The sequence below is a fragment of the Uloborus diversus genome, chromosome 6, assembly GCF_026930045.1.
Source record: "Uloborus diversus isolate 005 chromosome 6, Udiv.v.3.1, whole genome shotgun sequence".
NCBI lineage: Eukaryota > Metazoa > Arthropoda > Arachnida > Araneae > Uloboridae > Uloborus > Uloborus diversus.
The window spans coordinates 114,052,130-114,073,523 of record NC_072736.1 but is presented as its reverse complement, the minus strand read 5'-3'; the positions used below and the strand labels follow the sequence as shown (position 1 = coordinate 114,073,523).

The 21,394-nt window shown below is 33.1% G+C and overlaps 1 protein-coding gene across 1 annotated transcript in view; it reads right to left on the bottom strand.

Moving 5' to 3' along the window:
• Nucleotides 1-21,394, bottom strand: part of LOC129223777 (mitogen-activated protein kinase kinase kinase 7-like) — a 55,849-nt gene that overhangs the window by 23,912 nt on the left and 10,543 nt on the right. Inside the window, exons 4-8 of the mRNA XM_054858136.1 lie at nt 14,809-14,877; nt 13,907-13,955; nt 5,683-5,818; nt 3,216-3,340; nt 2,175-2,306 (exon numbers count right to left, since the gene is read on the bottom strand). Coding sequence (XP_054714111.1) covers nt 2,175-2,306; nt 3,216-3,340; nt 5,683-5,818; nt 13,907-13,955; nt 14,809-14,877 — 511 coding nt within the window. The remainder of the gene's footprint in view (nt 1-2,174; nt 2,307-3,215; nt 3,341-5,682; nt 5,819-13,906; nt 13,956-14,808; nt 14,878-21,394) is intronic.

Below are 21,394 nucleotides of genomic sequence, written 5' to 3'. Positions count from 1 at the left end.
ACTGTTTCGGACATTCAGCGAAGCACTAGAGATACGAAGGGTGTACTCTTTGCAATATACCCCTTCACAGGATGTGACATTGTACCATCTTTCTACAAGAAGAGAAACATTTCACCATATAGGAAAGTGTAAGCCAACAACGCTCTTCGTCCGAAGCTTCTAAGTCTTTAACGATTCCAAAGCTGACCCCAGTGCGGTGGCTGACGCAGGAAAGTATTTCTTTCTTGCGATGTTTGGAGCAAAGAATACTGAAGATCTAGATAGCTGTCGCTACCAGTGTTACTTGCAGGCTATTGCAAAGTAGCCCATACATTCATTGTTCAAGTTGGCTTACCCTCATTTCAACAGCTACCAGGCAGCATTCATATAGAACCTATCATCAGGTTCACCCGCGGCTGGATGAGGAAAAGAATTTACCTCCAGTGGGAATGGAAGAAGATTGGTGAATACCTGAGACCAATTACAACAATGCCTTCTGCAACTCCCTAAGAATTACTTTCCCTCATAAGCGCGTTTAAAAAGCCGAATGCGTCCATAACTGCGAGTGCCGAAGTAGTGGTCTAAACTGCTCAAGCATGTGCAGTAATTGCTCAGGTCTAGGAAGTAATAATAGGGGCACTAATATCATAGACGAAGATCTAGAAGAGGACGGTGGTATGCTTGAAGAGGACTGAATCCTGGTGAATACTTTACATCACAATATTCAACGTTCTACATTTTTATTAAACATTAGTATTGAACTCGTTTACGAATGTCAAAAAGTTTGATAAAATATGGTTGTGATATACAGGCAAATATGCCTATTTTCTGAAGAAAAAAATTCAAAAGCTGCACTTATAATAAAAATGTTATTATTAAAAATTATATAACTATAAATCACAATTGTTATGAATCTTTATAATTTAAAATCATCTATGTTTAAAATATATTCATTCTTATTGCGGCATTGTCTAGAGAAAGTTTGGGTTTCTCCGTGCCGCAGATTTATATAACCACGGTCCATGAATGCTTCTTTTCCCTTAAAAGTAGAGCCCCTTGAGTAGGTGGTGAGGTTGTCATTCCTTCAAGGGCTAATCACAAACATACCACCGGCCCCATAAATCGCAATTTGCTTTTACAAAACACTCCTCATACAAAAAATTAGTTTCCTGAGTGATAATGAATTTTTTTTCCGAAAAATCTAAAAAAATACGAAAAATTTCTATTTTTTACCTATCGTAACTCTGCAACCGGTCACTTTATAAAATAATGTTTAGGACCATTTTGTTCGTAATTTAGTGTAGATTATTTTGTATGTTTCACTTTTCGCGCTAAACACCATAGTTTTCTAAATATTGAGGAAAAACTGATAAAAACTACTAATATACCAACTTCTCCCCCCCCTCCCCCCAAATCCCGACGCTGAAAACGGTGTAACTTTTTACCAAACAATATGTGGACAGTATAGAACAATTTGGAGTTGACGGGAAACTTTTACTTTGGATGTTGAGGTTAGGCCTTTTTTCGGTCTATTTGCACCGTACTATAAAAGCTATACGAACGTTGGCAGAAGTGCATAGTCGTTCGAGGTGACTATTTTGTAGATAGATGTGCTTCGGTAATGTGAACTATTCAGGGTAAGGTTTTATACAACTTGTGCTCGAACTTTTAGATCATACTACGTACGTATGAGTTTTCAACTTACTATTTCATAACGTTTTTGAGTGACGCAAGTTTACGCGCATGAAGAGATCACAAGAGAATTTGCGATAATTAACTGAGGAGACGTTCAAAATGGATATTCCGATCATCTATATGTTCTTAGGTACATATGCATGTACAAATGTGCCGAAAAATCTTATGAAGTTTAAATTGGGTGATCGTAAAATAGAAATTTAGGTCAAAATCTGATTTTTTTTTTTTTGTGATTACAATTCCTTATTCGTAGAAAGGAAGTAAAGTGAAAGAATCACAGATTCTTTAAATCCCTGATAATTTTATCAATTTATTTCTGTTTTATTTATTTATTTATTTATTTTTTTGCCATCGGCCAACGGCAATCGGCCATTTGGAGGAAAACTATCAGCCATCGGCCATCCTTGAACAATCGGCCAACAATCGGCATCGGCCCATCGGTCAAAAAATGCCATCGGTCGAGCCCTACTATTTACTGACTTAAAGTTCTTAAGGCTTACCGTTATGTACAGCCCACATGATACGAAAAGCTGTAGCACCTTCACCATCATGGAAAGGCTTTTTTCGGGATAAAACTTCCCATAAAATGATAGCCCAGCTGAAGACATCACATTTCTCACTATACTGAGATCCTAAAATGAAATAAATGATAAAAAAATGTACTGGAAATGTATATGACTACTTTATACAATATTTTGAGAGATAGAGTTTAATATTCCAAAGTACCAAATTTGAAACAATTATTAAATTTATAATCCTTTTGTTACACCTATTATAATAAACATAATAATTTTATTGTCCCAAAGCATACATGGCACTTTAAGCTTTAACTTAATTTAAATTTTGAAATGTATCACAGATTATTTCAACCAAAAAAAGAACAGAAGTATGTTAAATAGAGGTTGGACTTCTTCCAAGACTTAAGATTCCCGACAGGCCCATCATTTCAAAAATTTCCAAAGGGTGCACACCCAATGAATATTATTAAAAAGTAACAAATACCACACCCACATACGTGCAAATGCATTAATTTCTCAAAGTAGGGGAAACCCCATTTCCGACTCTCTAAATGATGAACGTGACTCCTGAACCCATAGAAGAATTGCAAATAGTCTATGTGAGAGATTCTTAATAATATTCCCCCTCCTTCCCCTCCCCCATTGTGGAAGTTTTATAATATTTCAATGAAAATGCTGAAATGCATTTATCATCACATTCCTGTATATTTACTAAAACGTTATTTTTATAATACATTCTTTGGGACTGAAGTGAATGTAGATATTGTAGTCAATGATAGGTTACATGTACTTCTACATTCTACAGTAGTAAAATGTATTTCTGTAAAAGCAATTTTTCCAATTTAATTTTTTCTATTTCATTCAAAACACCTACAAAGCAAAATGCATACATTTGTTGCATACTTAGAAACAATAATACTTCCTATTTTAAAGTAGTTAACATTAATTTCAAAAGTGTGAGTGAATATTTGTGTGTGAACTCAATTTTTTGAAAACTTCAGTACATGCCAAGAGATGCTTTACCTTCAAACACTTCAGGAGCCATCCAGGCAGCACTTCCCTTACTGTTTGTCATGTTTGTCTGCATATCACAAGCTGTACCAAAATCACAGATTTTTAAAACAGTACCTCCGTTAATCAGAAGCAAACTGAAAAAAATTCATGTATTTGTCAACATTTTCATTCATTTTTCCTTTTTCACTAAAAATGATTTTTTTTCTTCAAATGAGGAAACTATTTGATAAAAAACATATTTAATATTGTACATTGTCCGAACACATATGAGGCAGTGAGAAGCAAAGGGATATAAGTGGACAGTTTCAAGTTTTGAGCAAAACGCGTTTAAAGATAAGTTCCTAGGTAGGCTTTCATTGAAAAGTTTTTCTTAATCGTGCTGTGTAACAGCACTTACCATCAGGGCTGTTAGTACCAGGGCTCAAAAATATTATGATATTTTCGAAAATATCAAAAATATCCGATATTTTGATAAGCATACAATATTTTCAATTAGCACAAACTAAAGTCTTCAAAAAGTACATGCATCCTTAAATCACTCTTTATTTTCTTGTATTATAATTGTATACGTAGACTTAAAATTAATGCTTCTTTCATTATTTACATCTAATATTTCATTTTACATTTATATCAATTTTAATGGAGTTCATTTAGCATTAGCTGTTTCACTTATTTTTCTTCTGCAGGTACTTTTACAGTTATATGATTCATCAGAAATAAATAATATGCATTAGTCAGTGCAAAATCATATAAGACACTTACTTTTTTTCTGAGCAATGTTTAAAATTTAACTAGGCACTTTTAATACAAATTAAAATTGTTACATTACTAATAATTTTAGGAATATAAAATACAAGTAAAAAAGGAATATTATATTACTTTGTTATATTACTGATGCATTATACATCATTAAAATATAGTACATAACTTTTTGGTTATTTTTTATAATAAATGAGCAACTTAATTATTATTAATATACTTTTTATATTGAAAATACCATAGTTGAAAAAATAAATATTGAAAATATCAAAATATCATGATATTTTCAAAATAAATATCGGATATATATCATGATATATACGGCAAACCGTGGTTAGTACTATCTCTTGCTCCAAGACAAAGGAGAGGTTCACTGACCATTTGTACTGGTTATCTCCAAATTTTTAATTTTGCTACTTACATCCCTTTGCTTCTGACTGCCTCATATGTAACATTTTTGAACACTTTTATAAAACATTGAAATCATTGTACAATGTATCAATAAAATTTCTGAAAAATGTCAGGGACATAACGAGCAATATGCTTCAATACTTTTATGCTAAAACATAAGAGAAACAGGAAAATATTGCTGATTTTTTGATATGGAGTTCAAACAAACCAATTTAACATATATGATTTCATTGTTAATCGATGATGCAATTGCCCTTGTTGTCGATAATCTTTTGTCAGCGAGTGGGAAAAATCTATGATTGGATCCCATCCATGATTGGAAAAAAAATCAGTTGGTGTTGGAGCAAAATATATAAAAGTGGTATTTTGGACATCACAATAAAAAAAAGAGATTTTTTTTTTTTTTTTTTGGTCACAGAAAGTATTCTAGAGATGAGAATAAGCAGAAAACAGACCTGAGGACAACCTCAGAAGAATATGGTGGGTGGTTGGTAGGTATTAAGCACAGAGGTCTTGTAAAATCATGTTTTAGAGTCACAGCTTTCAATTTATAATTTCTAAAATTTTTTTATTAAAGATTGATACAATTGTTTAAAATTAAGCCCATATTCAGTTTCTCCAGGTTTCAGCTTTTCAAAATGAAAGATTCAGCAAACTTTGCAACATGCAAAACACCCTTTCTGGGTGGAAAACCTGACTTTGAACAACTTTGGCTTCTTGAGCAGGCTTTTGTTCATCATCTTTTGCACATTGAATGAAAATACGGACTTGATAAAAATTTATTGATTAGAACTTAATAGTTATGAAGGAAAAAAAAACTTTATTCTTTATGTCCTGAGCAAATAGATGAAACTAGATTGGTTAAGCAAGGGGTCTTCAACTTTTTTACTTAATGACTACTACTAATACAGTAGTTCATATATATGCAAGGATTCTTTCAGGAGTGAATCCTGAGGGGCTTGTGGTCATGACCAAATATAGCCTAAAGCTTTTAGAGACTTACATTTTGAAAAACATCACTCCAGATCCCCTATTTGTGCATTAAAAGTGCCCTTTGATCCCCACTTGAGATACTAACCACTGCAAAATCAAAAGCTGGATCTGCCCTTGGAATTCTTTGACTAAAAATCCCCCTCCAGATGGTTGACTCAGGCTTAGCTATTGCATTGGATCCAATTCTTTTTTTAATGCAATAAAAATATTCTGCCTATCAATACTAATCATCAAATTCAAAAACCTAAACTCATATGAAAGTTAATATCAAACTCCATAACTGATTAGAGACGTTCTTTCAAAAGAATCTTACTTTGGAGGCTTTAGGTCTCTGTGTATTAAAGGCCTCGGTTTCATATTGTGGAGATAGGCAACTCCACTTGCTGTCTGAAGAAGCCAACTAATGGCATGAGCAGCAGTGTACTCAACTTGCTTCATACAATGCAAGACTATAAGATAGAAAAAGTTAATCAAAAACATAATTTTTAAAATCATTCCAAATTTGTGTATCATTGACAAAATTTCAGTTATGAAGAAATTTTTATTTGATCCCTCTAACTTTGCTATAAACGTGCATGACAGTAATATGAATTACTCACACATACAGTCAAACCTGTCGACAACGATACTCTGGAGACCAAGAAAAAATATTGTTATAGACAGATTATCCTTATAGAAAATTTGAATAAAAAAATTTCAAATTCAAAAAATATAGTTTTACAGCCTTAGGTAGAATTCAAAATGAAAGTTTTTCAAAGTGAAAGGAATAAAACTGTGTATCAAAGATCTAGTTTACTTCGTAAGAAATTTACAGAATGTTTTCCATTTTTTTCGAAAAAAATGTGTTAATTTTTTAATACTTTTTTTATGCAAACGCGTCAAAAACGAACTTTGCTTAAAACATGGTCTTTCCAAATCACATGGAATCTATCCTCTACAAATGAAATGGTTCGACACTGACGGAGAAAGAAAACTCCCTTTTACCTAGTTGGGCGCCATTTCCAAAACAAATAAACAGCTGTACATTTTAATCGTCGCTTCTTCCCCCCTCTTTTGACCCCTCAGCTACAAAATTGTAGACTAATAACATTAGAAATAATCCATTCTTTTCTCGTCTCACATTCCAGACATTATGGAATGTAGAGTCATTTTTTGAGACAAAGGAAAAAAAATCAGGTTCTTCAATGAGCTTACTAGAGAGAAAAGAATATGGTTGTAGACAAATTTTATTGGAAAATGATTATTGTTATACATAGTGTTCACATTTTTTTCAAAAAGGGGCAGGGTAAATTTCTCAGAGAGGGCATTTTTCATGGAAAAAGAGGCACTTTTCGGGAAGTAAAAAGGCACTCGGGGGTAACCCAGTAGGAGGTCAACACAAGGGGTGCCCCCCCCCCCAAGAGCAAGGATGCATCCCCCTCCAAAATCACAAAGACCTCCCCCCCCGGCCAAAAAAGAACAGGAGCTTCTAAAAATTCCAGATTCAGCAAATTTTTTGACAATAATGCAATATACTTTTTTTCTTTTTAAATAACACTTAATGACCCCCTATTAGATCTTGGTATGAGTGCATGGTCGTATTTTATAATTGGGTCAAATTTAAGTTGAAAAAATTGCGAATTTCTTCTTTCTAAACAATCTGGTTTGGAGTGAACCTGAAGACACTTTTGTGACATATTTTAAACCATGTACTACTATGTGTATTATAGTCATTAAATTAAAAGGAAGAAACTCACAGGAATATACTCATAATTTTCAAATTTAGATTAAAATTATATATCTAGTGATCTGGTTTAACCAAATTGTCTTAGAAATTATTGATAGCTGATTCCCTTATGCATCACATCAATATAGGAACATCACTTAAGTTTTATGAAAGTTGTTTTATAGATGTGGTACAACCATCAATAATTCTTTTTTATGACACTAAGTAACTCACAAGATGTCAGCAGAGATTGTTACATTTTCTTTAAAAGGACGTTCTGGGCAATTCTATGGTGTTGGACGTAAAAAAATGAAGAAAAATTTCTCAGTTTTAATTATATTTACCAAATATAAACTGTTCCAACATAAACAAATTTATCATAAGGTACTTACTACATCCCACTGAATAAAAAATTAAGTTAGTTTATCAAAATAGATCCTTAAGTATAATTTGAAAAATTTTAAAGAGTTGGTGTTGGACGTAAACACACAAATAGTAAAATTGATAGTTCACTTAAACATTATTAAAAGTCTGTGAATTGGCTTACATTTTAATTTTAAAAACAGCATAATTCTAAAGTATACTCATAATTTAAGCATATTTCACAGTTTTCAAATGAAATAAGAATAAAAGTATTTAAAAAGTATTTTTAGCTTGGTGTCGGACGTAAATTGTTCATATTGGACGCAAACTATTGATCTTAAATTTAAATACATAACAATGATTACAGTTATAAATATGTAAATTATAGGTTACATATACTGAAACAAAATTTACCAAGTAAAATCAAAAGTAGGGTTGATTGGGGAAAGTGGGACACTAGGATAAGTGGGTCTCACCCCCGAAAACTGAAATATCCATATCATGGTTCATCACAGTGATTAGTTTTGCATATACAGTAGAATACCTTTATAACGCTGACCTATATAACGCAATTCTCTTTAAACCACACAACTTTTCAGAAGTGAACAAAAGGTTTTGTAGTTTAAAAAAACCCTCTGTTTTTCTTTGCAAACATAAAAATTGTTAGGCAAATTGAATTCTGAGACAGTTTTTCATCTTTCCATCTGAATTCAAAGTTTTTAAATGAAAATTAGAACTCAAAGTAAACAGAATATACCAAATGGCTCTTACAAATGCAGCTGTTATGCAAACCATGAAGCTTGCAGAAGTGCAGGATAATTTACTTTCTTTTGATTGTGAAACATATTTATTTGTGAATGGCTAATTGTAACATTATAGTGCTTTAATACACAATGCAGACAAAACTCATTCTGAAGTGTGAAAATATAGATAAATGCTGAATATTAGCTTCAAAATTTGCTCTGATCTCAAGGTGTGCATAATAATGGTGTTCTACTGTATTTGGGTTACGTGGAATTTTTTTTTTCTAGGTTAGAAAACTAAGTAAAAAAAAAAAACTGCATTTTTTTTTTATTTTTTTTTTGGCAAGTTTAAGCAGCATTTTTCAAAGAAGTGTTTCCTGGTTAGCATTTATTTTTTTATGATCAGTAAACATTCATGTACAGTTTAACTTAAAGTGCATACTGCAATCAGAATTTGAGTAAAATATTATTAAAAACTGTTTAAGAGGAGGGGCCCCACTTACCCCTTAAAATTTCGCTATAAGAGGTCTCCATTCTATGATGGAGTAAGTGGTTCCCCCATAACAGTGAGGATTTGAAAATCAAAAGCAACTATGATGTGTTGATGATTTGTATTAGTGAAATACAAGACAACTATGATGACTTAAAAAATCTCTTAGCAAAAGCATTCACTGTGAACCAAATTTATATTTCAGTTTGCAATGATATCATGATGTAAACCAAAGCATGGAGACCTCAATTATTTTTATTCATTTATTTATTCAAAACCGTTAACATTCAGCAATAACTTTCTGAAAACACGGTAATAGTGCATAATTCCTTAATGCTGCATGTGTCGCATGTCATGCTTAATATTACCATGTTAGTGTAATCGTATAGCCATCTTTTAATCTCCGCTTTGGGCTTACGAACCTTTTTATTTTCTCACTAGTGTACAATACTATGCATATTGAACTAAAATACAAAAATATTTTTTGCATAATTATTTTTGTTTCTTTTATTGATTGGCTATTTGTATAAGGCTCAGTAATAAAAGGTGAACTTTAGCCAGGGTGCCCCCCTGAGGGGGGGGGGGGTTCATAGCGCAGATTAAGCCACGCCATTGAAATTTTTAGGTGGGGTGGTTTGAGGGCATTTTTCTTTTTCTTTTTTTTTGAGAGGGGGGGGGGGCTGTTGTTTATTTTGAGTGGGAGGTCTTTGCGATAATTAGGGAGGGGTGAGTCCTTGCTCGGGGAGGGGGACACAATTTGGAAAACGTCACAAATATTGCATGATACTAAATGTTTTCCCAATTTCTTGAGTCGGGATCATAAAACAGGAAAATATCAATTATTAGAATTAAAATATGAAACCTTTGCATAGGTATTCAAACTTAAAATATTTTAAACCCTCAGTTTTATACTAATAACTAGATAAATTATCATTGAATAATTTATCTACAATATTTTACAACTAAACAAATGCAAATGCACAACACATCAATGGAACATAAGTTTTTCACTGCATACTACATGCAAAGGACATTTTGATTCAAAAATGTCCTTTTCAAAAAAAATGTAAGTAAATACAGCAAGTTTATTTAACGACTAAGCAAGCTAGCCCTTATTTAACAATCAATCCAAAGCAATAAATTTTTCCTTTCAATTTAGTGATTTTTGATTACATAAATATCAGTTTAAATATTTAAATAAGGAAAATAATTTATGCCTCACACCAGGCTGATAATACCAGGAGAATCTATATAATCTATATAATTTTATAACTCTATATAATTTTAAATGCATCAGAAATACAGAATGCTAAAATAAGTCATCTCAAGATAAGCCAAATGACTCTAAAAGAAAGCAGTTTATTGACTAAAACAGTTTAAGCATTAGTAGATGCTTAATATTTTTGTTTGATGCAACAAATTTCAGCTCACTCTAGTGTGAGGACATTTTTTTTTTTTTTTTTAAATCAATAAGCATAATATTCTTTGTTCCTGAATAACACAAAAGTTTTTTTTTTTTTTTTTTTTTTACTGACTAAGCAAAATATTAAACATATTACATCAAAATTTTTTGTTTTATAGTATGTGAATTAGTTCCCTTTGGTCCCTGTAGAACAGTTAATTTATGATTCCACCAAATAATTCCTGGTATGTAGAATCAATTTTGGCAAATTTGCCAAAACTATAAGTGGAAAAAAAAATTGGAAACACTACATGACGGCGTCTATGTAAAGTTGGCCAAGGAAGAACCATTATCAACATTCAACCCATATAAATCTTGATGGTTTTCCTTCCGGTAAGTTTCACAAATAACTAATCACCAGCTTTTGTTGCTGAAGTCTCAAATCTTACTAAGTGAGCCTTAAATTTTTTAAGACAGCTGTTTCAAAAACATTTTGGGGGTATCTCCAACAGCCCCAGTGGCAGAAAGTTTTGTAGTTGTTTGCGACAAACTTTTATCGACAATTACATAATCTGTTTGCTAAATTTGTGCGTAGTTCAACAACTCTTTGGATCAATACCTTTCAGAAAAACTAGCTTCCATAAATGTATCACGAAAATTGCCTCCCGCCTCTGTATTGTTGTATCGCAACCCCCCCCCCCCTTCCCCACCACCATTTTTGAGACTGGCGACATCCAAATTCTTTCTCTTTGGGTCAATGACTTTCAGAAAAACTAATTCCCATAATTGCATCACAAAAATCGCCTCCACTCCTCCATGCATAATTGTATCACAAAAATTCCCCCACACCCTCCTGCACCATTTTTAAGACTGGTAACATCCAAATTCTTTCTCCTTGGGCCAATACCTTTCAGAAAAACTAACTCCCATAATTGTATAACAAAAATCGGCCCTACGCCCCTCCCATTATTGTATTACAAAAATTTTCCCCACTCCCCTCTGGATCACTTTTGAGACTGGCAACTTCCATATTCTTTCTCTTTTGGCCAATACCACCTGGAAAAAGTAATTCTCATAATTGTATCACAAAATCGCCTCCACTCCTCCCTGCATGTTTGTATTCCAAAAATCCCCCCGCCCCATTTTCGATACTAACAATCCTCCACATTCTTCCACTTTGAGCCAATAACCTTTCAGGAAAACTACCTCGCATAATTGTATCAGAAAAAAAAGGCTGTATTCAGCTTTATATATATATATATAAAAAAAAAAAAAAAAAAAACGGGAACGGTTGAATTTAACACCTTCCCCTACGCTCATCAAAGATCGTCACAATTAGCATTTCGATTATTATTCGGGAGACTGCCTCCGTAGCCCAAAACTAGCGTTTTATTAGAACCTCATCACCAGATTCCACGAAGATGACGTCATGCGTACACTCCGTTGCGGATGAACTTACTTCGGCGTGCGCGTAAAGATTGCAGAAAAAAGAGAGAGAGAGAAAAAAAGATAGTCACATATGATTAATAGGGAAAAGATCGAAAATACACGAAATTTTCAAATAGCGATATAAAGAGACTAATTTTTAAAAATAGCGATAGTATAAAGAGCTTCTCCGTGGCTTACAGCGCTGTACTAGAATTATGCATGTGTTATTTAAAATGAAAGTGAAATAAAGCAGCGTAAATAAATCAAATGGTTATAGAAGGGGAAAGGGGGGGCTGAAACTTAACATTTTCAGGAGAGGGAGGGGAAACTAATTTAACCGAATGAAATTTCTTGAACGATGCATGCACTTATACCATACTTACATTATATTTAATTAGAAGAAAATCATCAAAAAAGAAAGGAAAAGAAAAATTATAATGTTACGATTCAGATTTGATGAATAAAAACCTTTTGGGGAGGTCTTGGGTCTTGGTGATCTGCCATCACTGATTCACGCCCTTTATTCACGACATGAATGATATTACGATATAAATACGAATGGTTGCAAATATTTCATTTGATAAATATTTTCCTGAAAACGATTGTGGGGAAAGAAACAGCGCAATATTATAAAACAATAAATGAAAAAAAATCGCGCGATGTACCATTTTAATGAGAAATATAAAATTCACTTATTAAGTCAATGTTACTTTCGTTAAACATGAATTCATCAACAGTATTATTTTTCGATCGATCTGTAGTTTTGAAATCAAAAAAGTGGAGGGGCAAGGAGTTTTGGGAAGTGAGATTGAGTCGTCTCGCTGTGCGAACCACTTGTAGCTCCTCCTAAATTAAACCCCGGCTACGCCATTGGTCAATGCCTATGGAAAATCAACTGAATACAGAGTGCTAAAATACCGCACGCGTTTTTACACATGCAATAGAAGGAGGGATTAAAAAATCGCTAAAATAATTCAATGTTTCAAATAAAATGAATAAACTTAGTGTTACGATTTTGTTTAACTTGACAAAGAAAATGATAAATCAAAAGCACGTGTTCAAAGATTGCTGTGCACTAAGTGCAGTATATCTTGTAAATGAAACTCATCCTTTAAAAATTAAATTTAACTCTTAATTCTGGATAAATACCTTTAATTTTGTTCACTAATTTGGAATATGGAAAATTGTCTAAAAGCAGATGTTGAAAGATTGTTGCAGCAAGTGTGCTCAACAAACGAAGAAAGCAAAAAACAGCTTTCATTCACGATTATAATGAAAAGAAAAAAAAAAAGAAAGAAATTACTCATATTTCTTTCGTTTGGGACACAATTAAAATTTTTAAAAATGATAAGATGATCACAACAAATTGCAATAAAATACTTTCGCATCACCAAGGTTCGCTCTTCTTGCGCAAACTAGTTCCTTTTTCTATTTTATTTTTAAATCGTAAGTTCATTTATGAAACTTTTTTTTTTCCTTTCTTTATTTTAATTTGTAGAATGATAATTTCAGGTATGTTAAGGAGGAAATATTGTAATTCAATTTCTACTTTAAAACAGCACGTGGCTGCTCCGATTTTCGACACTATCTACTATTTTCTTACAGTATGCTCCTTCTTTTGTTCTTGCATCTTCCCTGTATTTCCGTTTGCGATTCTTAGAAGGCATGACGGAAAAAAAAATCAGAATAGCGATCTCAGAAAAACGTAGGCAGAGATCGGACCGGAAATTCGCACGTGCGTTGTCCAGTTCACCGCATGGAATAAGAAAAAAAAAAAAAAAAGGTGTGAGGTGCTGGGTCGGTTAGTTAACGCCCCTCCCCCTCCCCCCTCCTTCCATCGACGTTCGATGGGGAGCGAAAGCGCTGACGTCATGATTTTGAATCTTCCTTTCGAACATCGTTTCCTCCTTTCTCCCCTTCGGATATCGTAAATATAAATTGTTTGTACACCAGTAAAAGAGCAGGGCGCATCATTAAAATTCTACTGCAGGGGCAGGGCGCGTTTCTTTGGGTCTAAAGAGGGCAGGGCGCATCAGTTCTTTAAAAAAAAGGGGCAGGGCGCCGCGCCCTTTGAAAAACGCATAACGGGAACGCTAGTTATACACGGGTTTCAAATGCATTGAGTACTTGCCTACAAAGGAAATATCGTTGTAGGCAAGTCTATCGTTATGGACAGTATCGTTATACACAGGTTTTACTGTATAAGGAAGAAAGAAACAAAAAAAAAAAGTTATAAAATATTGTTCAAACAGAAAAATTTAGAATTTACTTTCTGCTAGGAAAGCAGCACAAATCTTAAAGTCAGAAACCTACTTTTAAATAAAAATAATAAGAACTAGAATGATGCATTAAAAACAAGTGCAAATCATAATACCCTTAAAGTAAAATATTGATACAAAAATATACCATTATATAATGATCCACCTTCTGCGTACTCCATAACCAAAAATACTTCCTACAAGAAAAAAGAAAACACAATTCAATTTTTATGATGAATTCTCCTTCACTTGAACAGTAAATTAAAAGAAATTATGTGAAAAGGTAAATATACTGACCAACTTCAAAAATTAAAACATATACAACCAACATAACATCTAAAACATTCTCTTAATATTTTCATAAGAGTAAAACAATTTAAATCAATGGAAAATTGTTTGCTTCAATTTAAAGGTCAAACTTTGAATAATTATCAGAATTCAAAAACAGGGTGCAGCCATTTTGGGTATGAAAGGATCAGAAAAACTATTATGACAAAGTTCAACAAGTGTCTGTAATGTATTTATGTTATAAGTTTAAGCAGGTTGCCAGCATTGAGTAGCCAAAACAAACCACATAACTTGATATTGGAGATTATTATTTAAATTTGTACTGATCAGAAATCTTGGTAATAAAATCTTGATTACTGAGTCTGGTAATGATTAACAATGTCAGAGTTAGACAACACTTATTATAACAGTCATTTTTGTCATCCACACAAAGTTGATCACTGTAACATAAATGCACAGAAAATTACTTGTTAATTTTTTATAAATAAAAATACTGAATTTGCAAAAAAAAAAAAAAAAAATCCAAATAAAACATATACTGCTTAAAAAACAAATATTTGCATTATATAAAGCAGGAAGGGGGGGGGGGGGCATAGTGATGTCCTACACTACAATTATTTCCCACACACAAATGGAAAAAGAGAGGGGGGGGGGACATTGTTTAGGATCAAAATAAGTGGAACAGAAACAAGGTTCATTGAGTAGAAAGTACTGTCCCAAGTCTTTAAAACAGAAGCACAATTATTTTTTTAACATACTTACTGGTCCCTTTGTACAAGCTCCATGTAGCTTAACAATATTACAATGATCCACTCTAGATAACTGCTTCACCTATGAGAACAGACAAAATACAGTGAGTACCTGTTAGACCAGAAAATAATCATTTGTCACTGCAAAATACGAATTTCAGAAATGTTTTTTAGTAATGAACTTTGGGGACTATCTAAAAAATTTGCCATTGTCTTTCTTTTCGTGAACTTTTAGTCATTTGGGGGAAACTCTTTTTTTTTTTTTTTTGTGTATGAGTACGTCAGTTTAGAAATTTCTTTAGGGGGAGGGGTATGCATAAATTAACTTAAAATCAGAAATTGAATGCTACTTCCAGTATTTGCCTCATTTGCTTAATAGTTTTAAAACAGAAAAATTAAATGCAATCACTTCATAAAATTTGCAATATATTTCAGTTGGCATAATTTCATTATTATCAACATCTGCTTTTCTAACAAATCAAAAAACCTTAGAAGATATATTTGATGTTCCTCCAAGGATAGTGATTTAGTATGGTTAATTAATATGTATAATTTTTCATTTTGGCAAAACCCCAATAAATAACTGCAAAAAAAAAAAATTTCTAAAAGAAAAACAAAAACTTATAATCAAAACAACTTTTCATAAGTTGCACATGGACCCCCGATTACTTAATAAGTTAAAAATTGTTTCACAAGCTTTTATGCATCAGCGCTTCTTTAGTATGATCACTGATCATGCATGAAATTACATGATAAATTTTCTCAGACAATTTTAAACAGATACCTCACAAAGTTTATATTTCAAAACAGACATAATACATATATTGACAATCATAACATGAATGTATGAATACTGCAAAAAAAGTCATCATGAAAGGGTATAAATCAGTGGTTACTAACCTTTTTGAGCCTATCGCCCCCTCCAGAGATTGAAAACTATTGCCCTTCTTCCTTTCTTCCATTAACACCCCCCCCCCCACAGTGGGTGCTAGTGAACATCCATATTATCTATCTTCTATACATATAATAAAACAAGATGTTTGTGTGTGTGTGTGTGTGTTTGTGGCGCGCATCCTGGGAAAACGGTAAGGCCTAGAAAGATGAAATTTGGTACACAGGTGCAGTTTTTGCTGAAAATGTGCACCTCGGGCTTCGATTTTTGATATTTTAATTAGAAAAAAGTTATTTAATGTTTTATGTTATTTTTAGCACTTTTTAGTACTTTTGACCTCACAGATCCCGAACCAATCGCGCCAGATGGATATTTTTTGCATTATTGTGTAGGAAATTTAATTTTAAATATGATGAATAAAAAAATTTTGAAGATAGAGCAATTTTTGTATTTTTTAGAGATTTTTGAAAAAACCTTTATTTTACATTTTTTTCTGTGTTCAGATTTTTTCAAAACCCATCCTGCGACAAGTATTGAACCCTCAATTCTAAAATTTTAGTTGGTAATAGTAAAAACATTCCACCCCCTTCAGAAGAAAAAAGTTTTGAAAAATACGCAATAGTTTTTTTTTTTTTTTTTACAATTTTTTTAATGGCAGAACACAACGCGAGCTGTTCGGTTGCCGGCTGAGTTCCGAGCTTACCTCATCACGTGATCCAACTGAAATCGTTTGCCTTCTCTTCACCTTTTTTTTTTTTGCAAGAGCTACTTTTTGAACACTACAGGGAACATAGAGCCTTTATTTTTGAGGGCTATTTTGATTAAATAAATAAAGCCCGCGATTTTTTGCATGATCTTCGTTTCTATTACGAATTGGTGGTTAGGTTAGGTAGAATACAGAGATAGATAGAGGTTGAGTGGACAAAAAATGTTTTTGTTTTCGAATTAATACTTATATAAATAAAAAAAGATTGTACTGTCAGGAGGTAGATATGCGCAGATCGTATAGATTGATAGATAGACAAATATAGAGTTCGATATAGCAGATGGACAGCAAGAAAGAGGCATGCCCGTCATTTAAGGAATTTCAACGGGGTGTCAGTGCCCCCCCCCCCACACACCATGACTTTGAAAAAACAATGCTTTCACATAAAAGTGGAAGTGCTTTTTGTTATTTTTCGACAAAATTTGCATGAAGTGTACGTTGTTTGTGTCTCCCCCTCCTTTAAAAATATTCCAAACGTTGGAACTGGAGATAGATCTAGAAAATATTTTATTCAAACTACTAATGATATACATAGATATAGATTGATTGATACCGCCACGAAATTTGTTTAAGCAGCCGCCGAAGGCGGCATCATCGGTAAAAAAGGCGAATGATAATATTGAGAAAAAAGAGAAAAACATTGATTAATACCGTCGCTAAATTGTCTAAGCAGCTGCCGAGGGCGGTAACTCTGGCGCAAAAAGGCGAACGGCATAAAAAGGCGGACCAGCTGGTCGCCGCAGGCAGCTAGTTGAAAATATAAATGTTCTATTTTAATTTGAAATAAAATGTTTATAATAAAGAAATTTTACCCAATTACTCTTACACTAAAAAAAATAATTAAAAACATAAAAGTACCTTTTTGACGCCCCCCCCCCCCTTTTTTCAAAAATATTTTTTACGAAATGAATTGGGCTATTTCAAAGGGGAGGGGAAACAAATCATTGACATACTTCTCAAATAAAGAAAGACATTTTTTATGAAATTATTTTCTTCTTTAAATTGTAATCTGGGGTAATTAAAGCACTGACGCTTTCAATTAAAAGAAAAAAAAATCATAAACTTAAGAGATGATAAACTTAGATATTAGATGAGATGATAATCATAAATTTAGAATGATGAAATACTTCCTTAAGGTTCAACTGAAGCATGAGGAAGAAGGTCCTGAACTTTAATTTGTTTCTCTTGCGATTCTTCTTCTGAACTCTGAAGAATTGATTTTGCATGTATTTTTAATTTTGATATTCGCTAGTTTTTAATTATTATTTTCTCTTTTAAATCCTCATTGCCCCCCCTGTCACTCCTTAAGAATTTATTAGACACTTAAGGAGCCAAATCGCCCTCACTCCCAGGTTGGGAACCACTGGTCTAAATGAAAACTAAATATACTTGAAGGCAATATAAAATATATGGTGCATGACAGAAATCTTTGTCAAAATACAAAGACAAATTCAACACTCTGAGGTGTATAATACATATCAAAGTGCTTGTTATTGATTGAAAGTTATGCAAGTAGTACATTGCATTCAAAATATGCATTTATTATGTACATATATAAGTATCATATAATTATCACTGTGCTGAAAAGTACAGGATAGCACTTTAGCATTAATATGCACAAACTCACAGAAAACTGCAGATATGTTTCGGGATAACAAGGTACCACTTTTTCAATTTAAAAGAAGTTACCTCATGGATGAAAAACGTGTGCACATTAAGGTTGTATTCTGCTGTGCTAAACGCAAAAGTTGTATCTGCAGCTGAGTTCAAAATGAGAAATTGCTATTGTAAGTTTTGTTCTTCCATGTATTTGTTTCAGAGGCAATTTTTTCAGATTTTTTAAAAAAAAATATTGACCAATGACCAGAAAACATTGTTTAGATGAAATATATGACAACGGCAGTTCTCAAAAGGAGAGAACAAAAAAGTTAATTCTGAGCAATTTTTAAAATTTTGAAATTTGACATCAATTTTGTTTTTATTCCATAGCATGTACAAATAGAAAATCATACACAAACATAAAGACAGCAGGTATTTATAAAAATTAATAAATAGCAAATTTAATGATCGGTCTCTAGGTAACAGGTTTTGGACATCGTTGTCAAGTAGGTAACAGATTTTGGACATCGTTGTCCAGTAGGTAACAGATTTTGGACATCATCATAATGTAAGTTTCAGTTTTTGAACTTTTCCAATGAAAATTTTATCTATTTTTACATTTTGCAATGAAAAATAAAGGATTTAAAGTACTTGAATGACTTTAAATACTGGCCTTTAAATAATAAAATTTTGTTATTGTTTCATAGAATCCGAAAAAAAAACCCCAACCATTTTGCCAGTGCAGGTGATGAAGTCGCCAAAACTGACGCTGTTGGCGAAAAACGGAATTCTCGCTGGTAACCCTTTGCTTATCGTATGCTATGAGTTGTCGCCAATCGGAATTAGCTTGGCGATTTTTGTGCCGTTTTGTTTACTTAAATGCCTTTGTTACGATTGAAACTTGTCTTACTACTGTTAATAATGTAATGTTCAATGCATAACGTATTAATTGTGCAAAATGTCAATGGATTAAAGGAATTAACATTATATTAGCCTTTTTTATTAAAGTTACAGGACAGAAGATCGTTTATAATAATGAATAAATGGACAAAATTATCAGTGTCTAGATCGTAACGCAATTTGGACATCTCACATATTTGTTTAAGAAAAATGATTTTTCTTCAAAGATACCGCATAAAAACATATGAAAACACTTTAAAATAATTAACATGTGATTTTGAGGATCGAAAAATACCTTTAAAACATATAAATTATATATTTAGTTCTCAAACAATAGCATTGTCCACAGGGGTGCCCATCCCCCCCAAGCTCAATGGCGCAAATTCCCCCCCCCCCCAAAAAATTGTCTTACTTTCGAATCGGGTTAAATATAACAGTTTTTAGAGTGTTTAATTTCCATTCAAATTCATGGGGGGGGGGGGGTGTAGCGCTAACAAATAGCATTTGAACTGAAATATTGTTGGATTGTTGACCTGCCTTGGCCTTCACAAATTTTACAACGTGCACCTTGAATAAACAAGTTTTGGGTACCCCTGAATTTTGCTACTTTTTTTTAAAATTCAAACATATGAAGAATTACAGGAAGAGTGGATTCAAGTTTCTGGCTTGGAATGGAGTCATTACTAGATGTATACAATATGAATCTATAAAATATGAATCTTATTTTATCGTCACTTAGATAAGGGGTTCGGGGGTTTCTCCTCCGGAAAATTTTCGAAATAGTAGTTTTAAAACCACAGTTTTAGACGATCTCTCGTGATGTTTGGGGGATAAAAGGTTTGGTGTTCCCTTCCCGGTAATTTTTCAGTATTGAAACTTTAAAAGCGCAATTGTAGATAGTTTAAGCTTATGTGAAAGAGGGCTTTTCCTTTGTTTTCAAAATTGTAGTTCTAAAAACGCAGTTTTAGACTATCTGTGGTAATGTTAGGGAAAGAAGATATCCTAGGGCTTGCCCCAGGAAAATTTTCAAAATTAAAGTCTTAAAAACGTTACTCATGGTTGGGGGAAAAGCATTTTCCCGAAATTGAAGCTCTAAAATCGCAATTGTAGCCGACCTTTGTGACGTTAAGAAAACGAGTTTTCGGAAGCTTTCTCGGAATTTTCTCGAAATTGAAGCCCTGAAAACCAAATTTAACACGATTTTTTAATAATGTTGACGAGAGTATGGGGGGGGGGAGGGAGGGAGGGAGGGTGGCGCTCCTTTTAAATTTTCGAACTTGTAGCTTTAAAAACGCAGTTTTGATAGATCTGGATCATGTTAGTGGAAGGCGAATTTCGGCGCCATTCCCCCGGCAATTGTTTGAAATTGTTACTCCAAAAACGCAATTCTCGGCTTCTCTTTAATCACGTTAAGGAAAAAGGGGGCAATCAGGGGTTCTCTCCTATAAATTTTTCAAAATTGCAGTTCGACGAACGTAGTTTTAGATGACTCTTGATGATAAAGAGGGTGTTATTCTGGCGCTACAGTGGGGGGGGGGGGGCGCTCTCCTGGAAGTTTTCCAAAATTAAAGTTGCATATCCAAAAAAGATGGATCAGACACACCGTGACAGATATGTTTCGGAAATCCTCAAAAATGGATTCAGCTGTTCAGCACACATCGAAAATCAGAACTCTTGAGAATTTTAATGAATCAAATATTCTTTTATACATATCAGATATAGAAGAAAGTAAATATGATTTACGAAACATAATTTAAACACCTTAAGAACAGACTGTTCTTACCTCCATCAGCGAAAACCAACATCACTGAAAGTATTAATAAAAATCATCTAATGATAAATTGAAACAATCAGTTTAAAAATGGTAGAGAAGATGGGAGTAAAGTGAAATGAGAAAAATTCTTAAAGCTTAAGCTCGTTAATGAAGAAAATATATTAATTGTAAATTGGAGGGATAAAAAAATGTTATTCGCAAACTTCAAAACTAGTTCTTAACGATTGTCGAGGCTCAAATGAATTAATGGAAGACTAGAGCATACTGGTCAGAATTATTACAAACAATAAAACATTTTTGACCTCTTTCCCTCTCATCATTTTTACACACGCATTCATATGCAAAATTGTGCTACTTCTGAAAAATTTATAAAAAAACTGAAAAGAAATCAAATTGTCTGATCCAGCTTTGAAACGGACACTAACTCCATGCCGTCTATGATGTTCCCTTCATTGAGAAAGAAGAGACACGGTCATTAAATTTTGGAAAGAGTACCAGGGCCGTCGCTAGATCAAAAAAACTGGGAGCGGAGGGGGGTACGCTTTTGGCGGCCCGGTAATTGTTTCAAACTCATGTTCCAACATGCAGAGAGAGAGAGAGAGAAGATTTGGCTTCTGGGGTTTAGCAGGGATAGTTATATTACTAGACCTTAGTACTAGTAATATAAA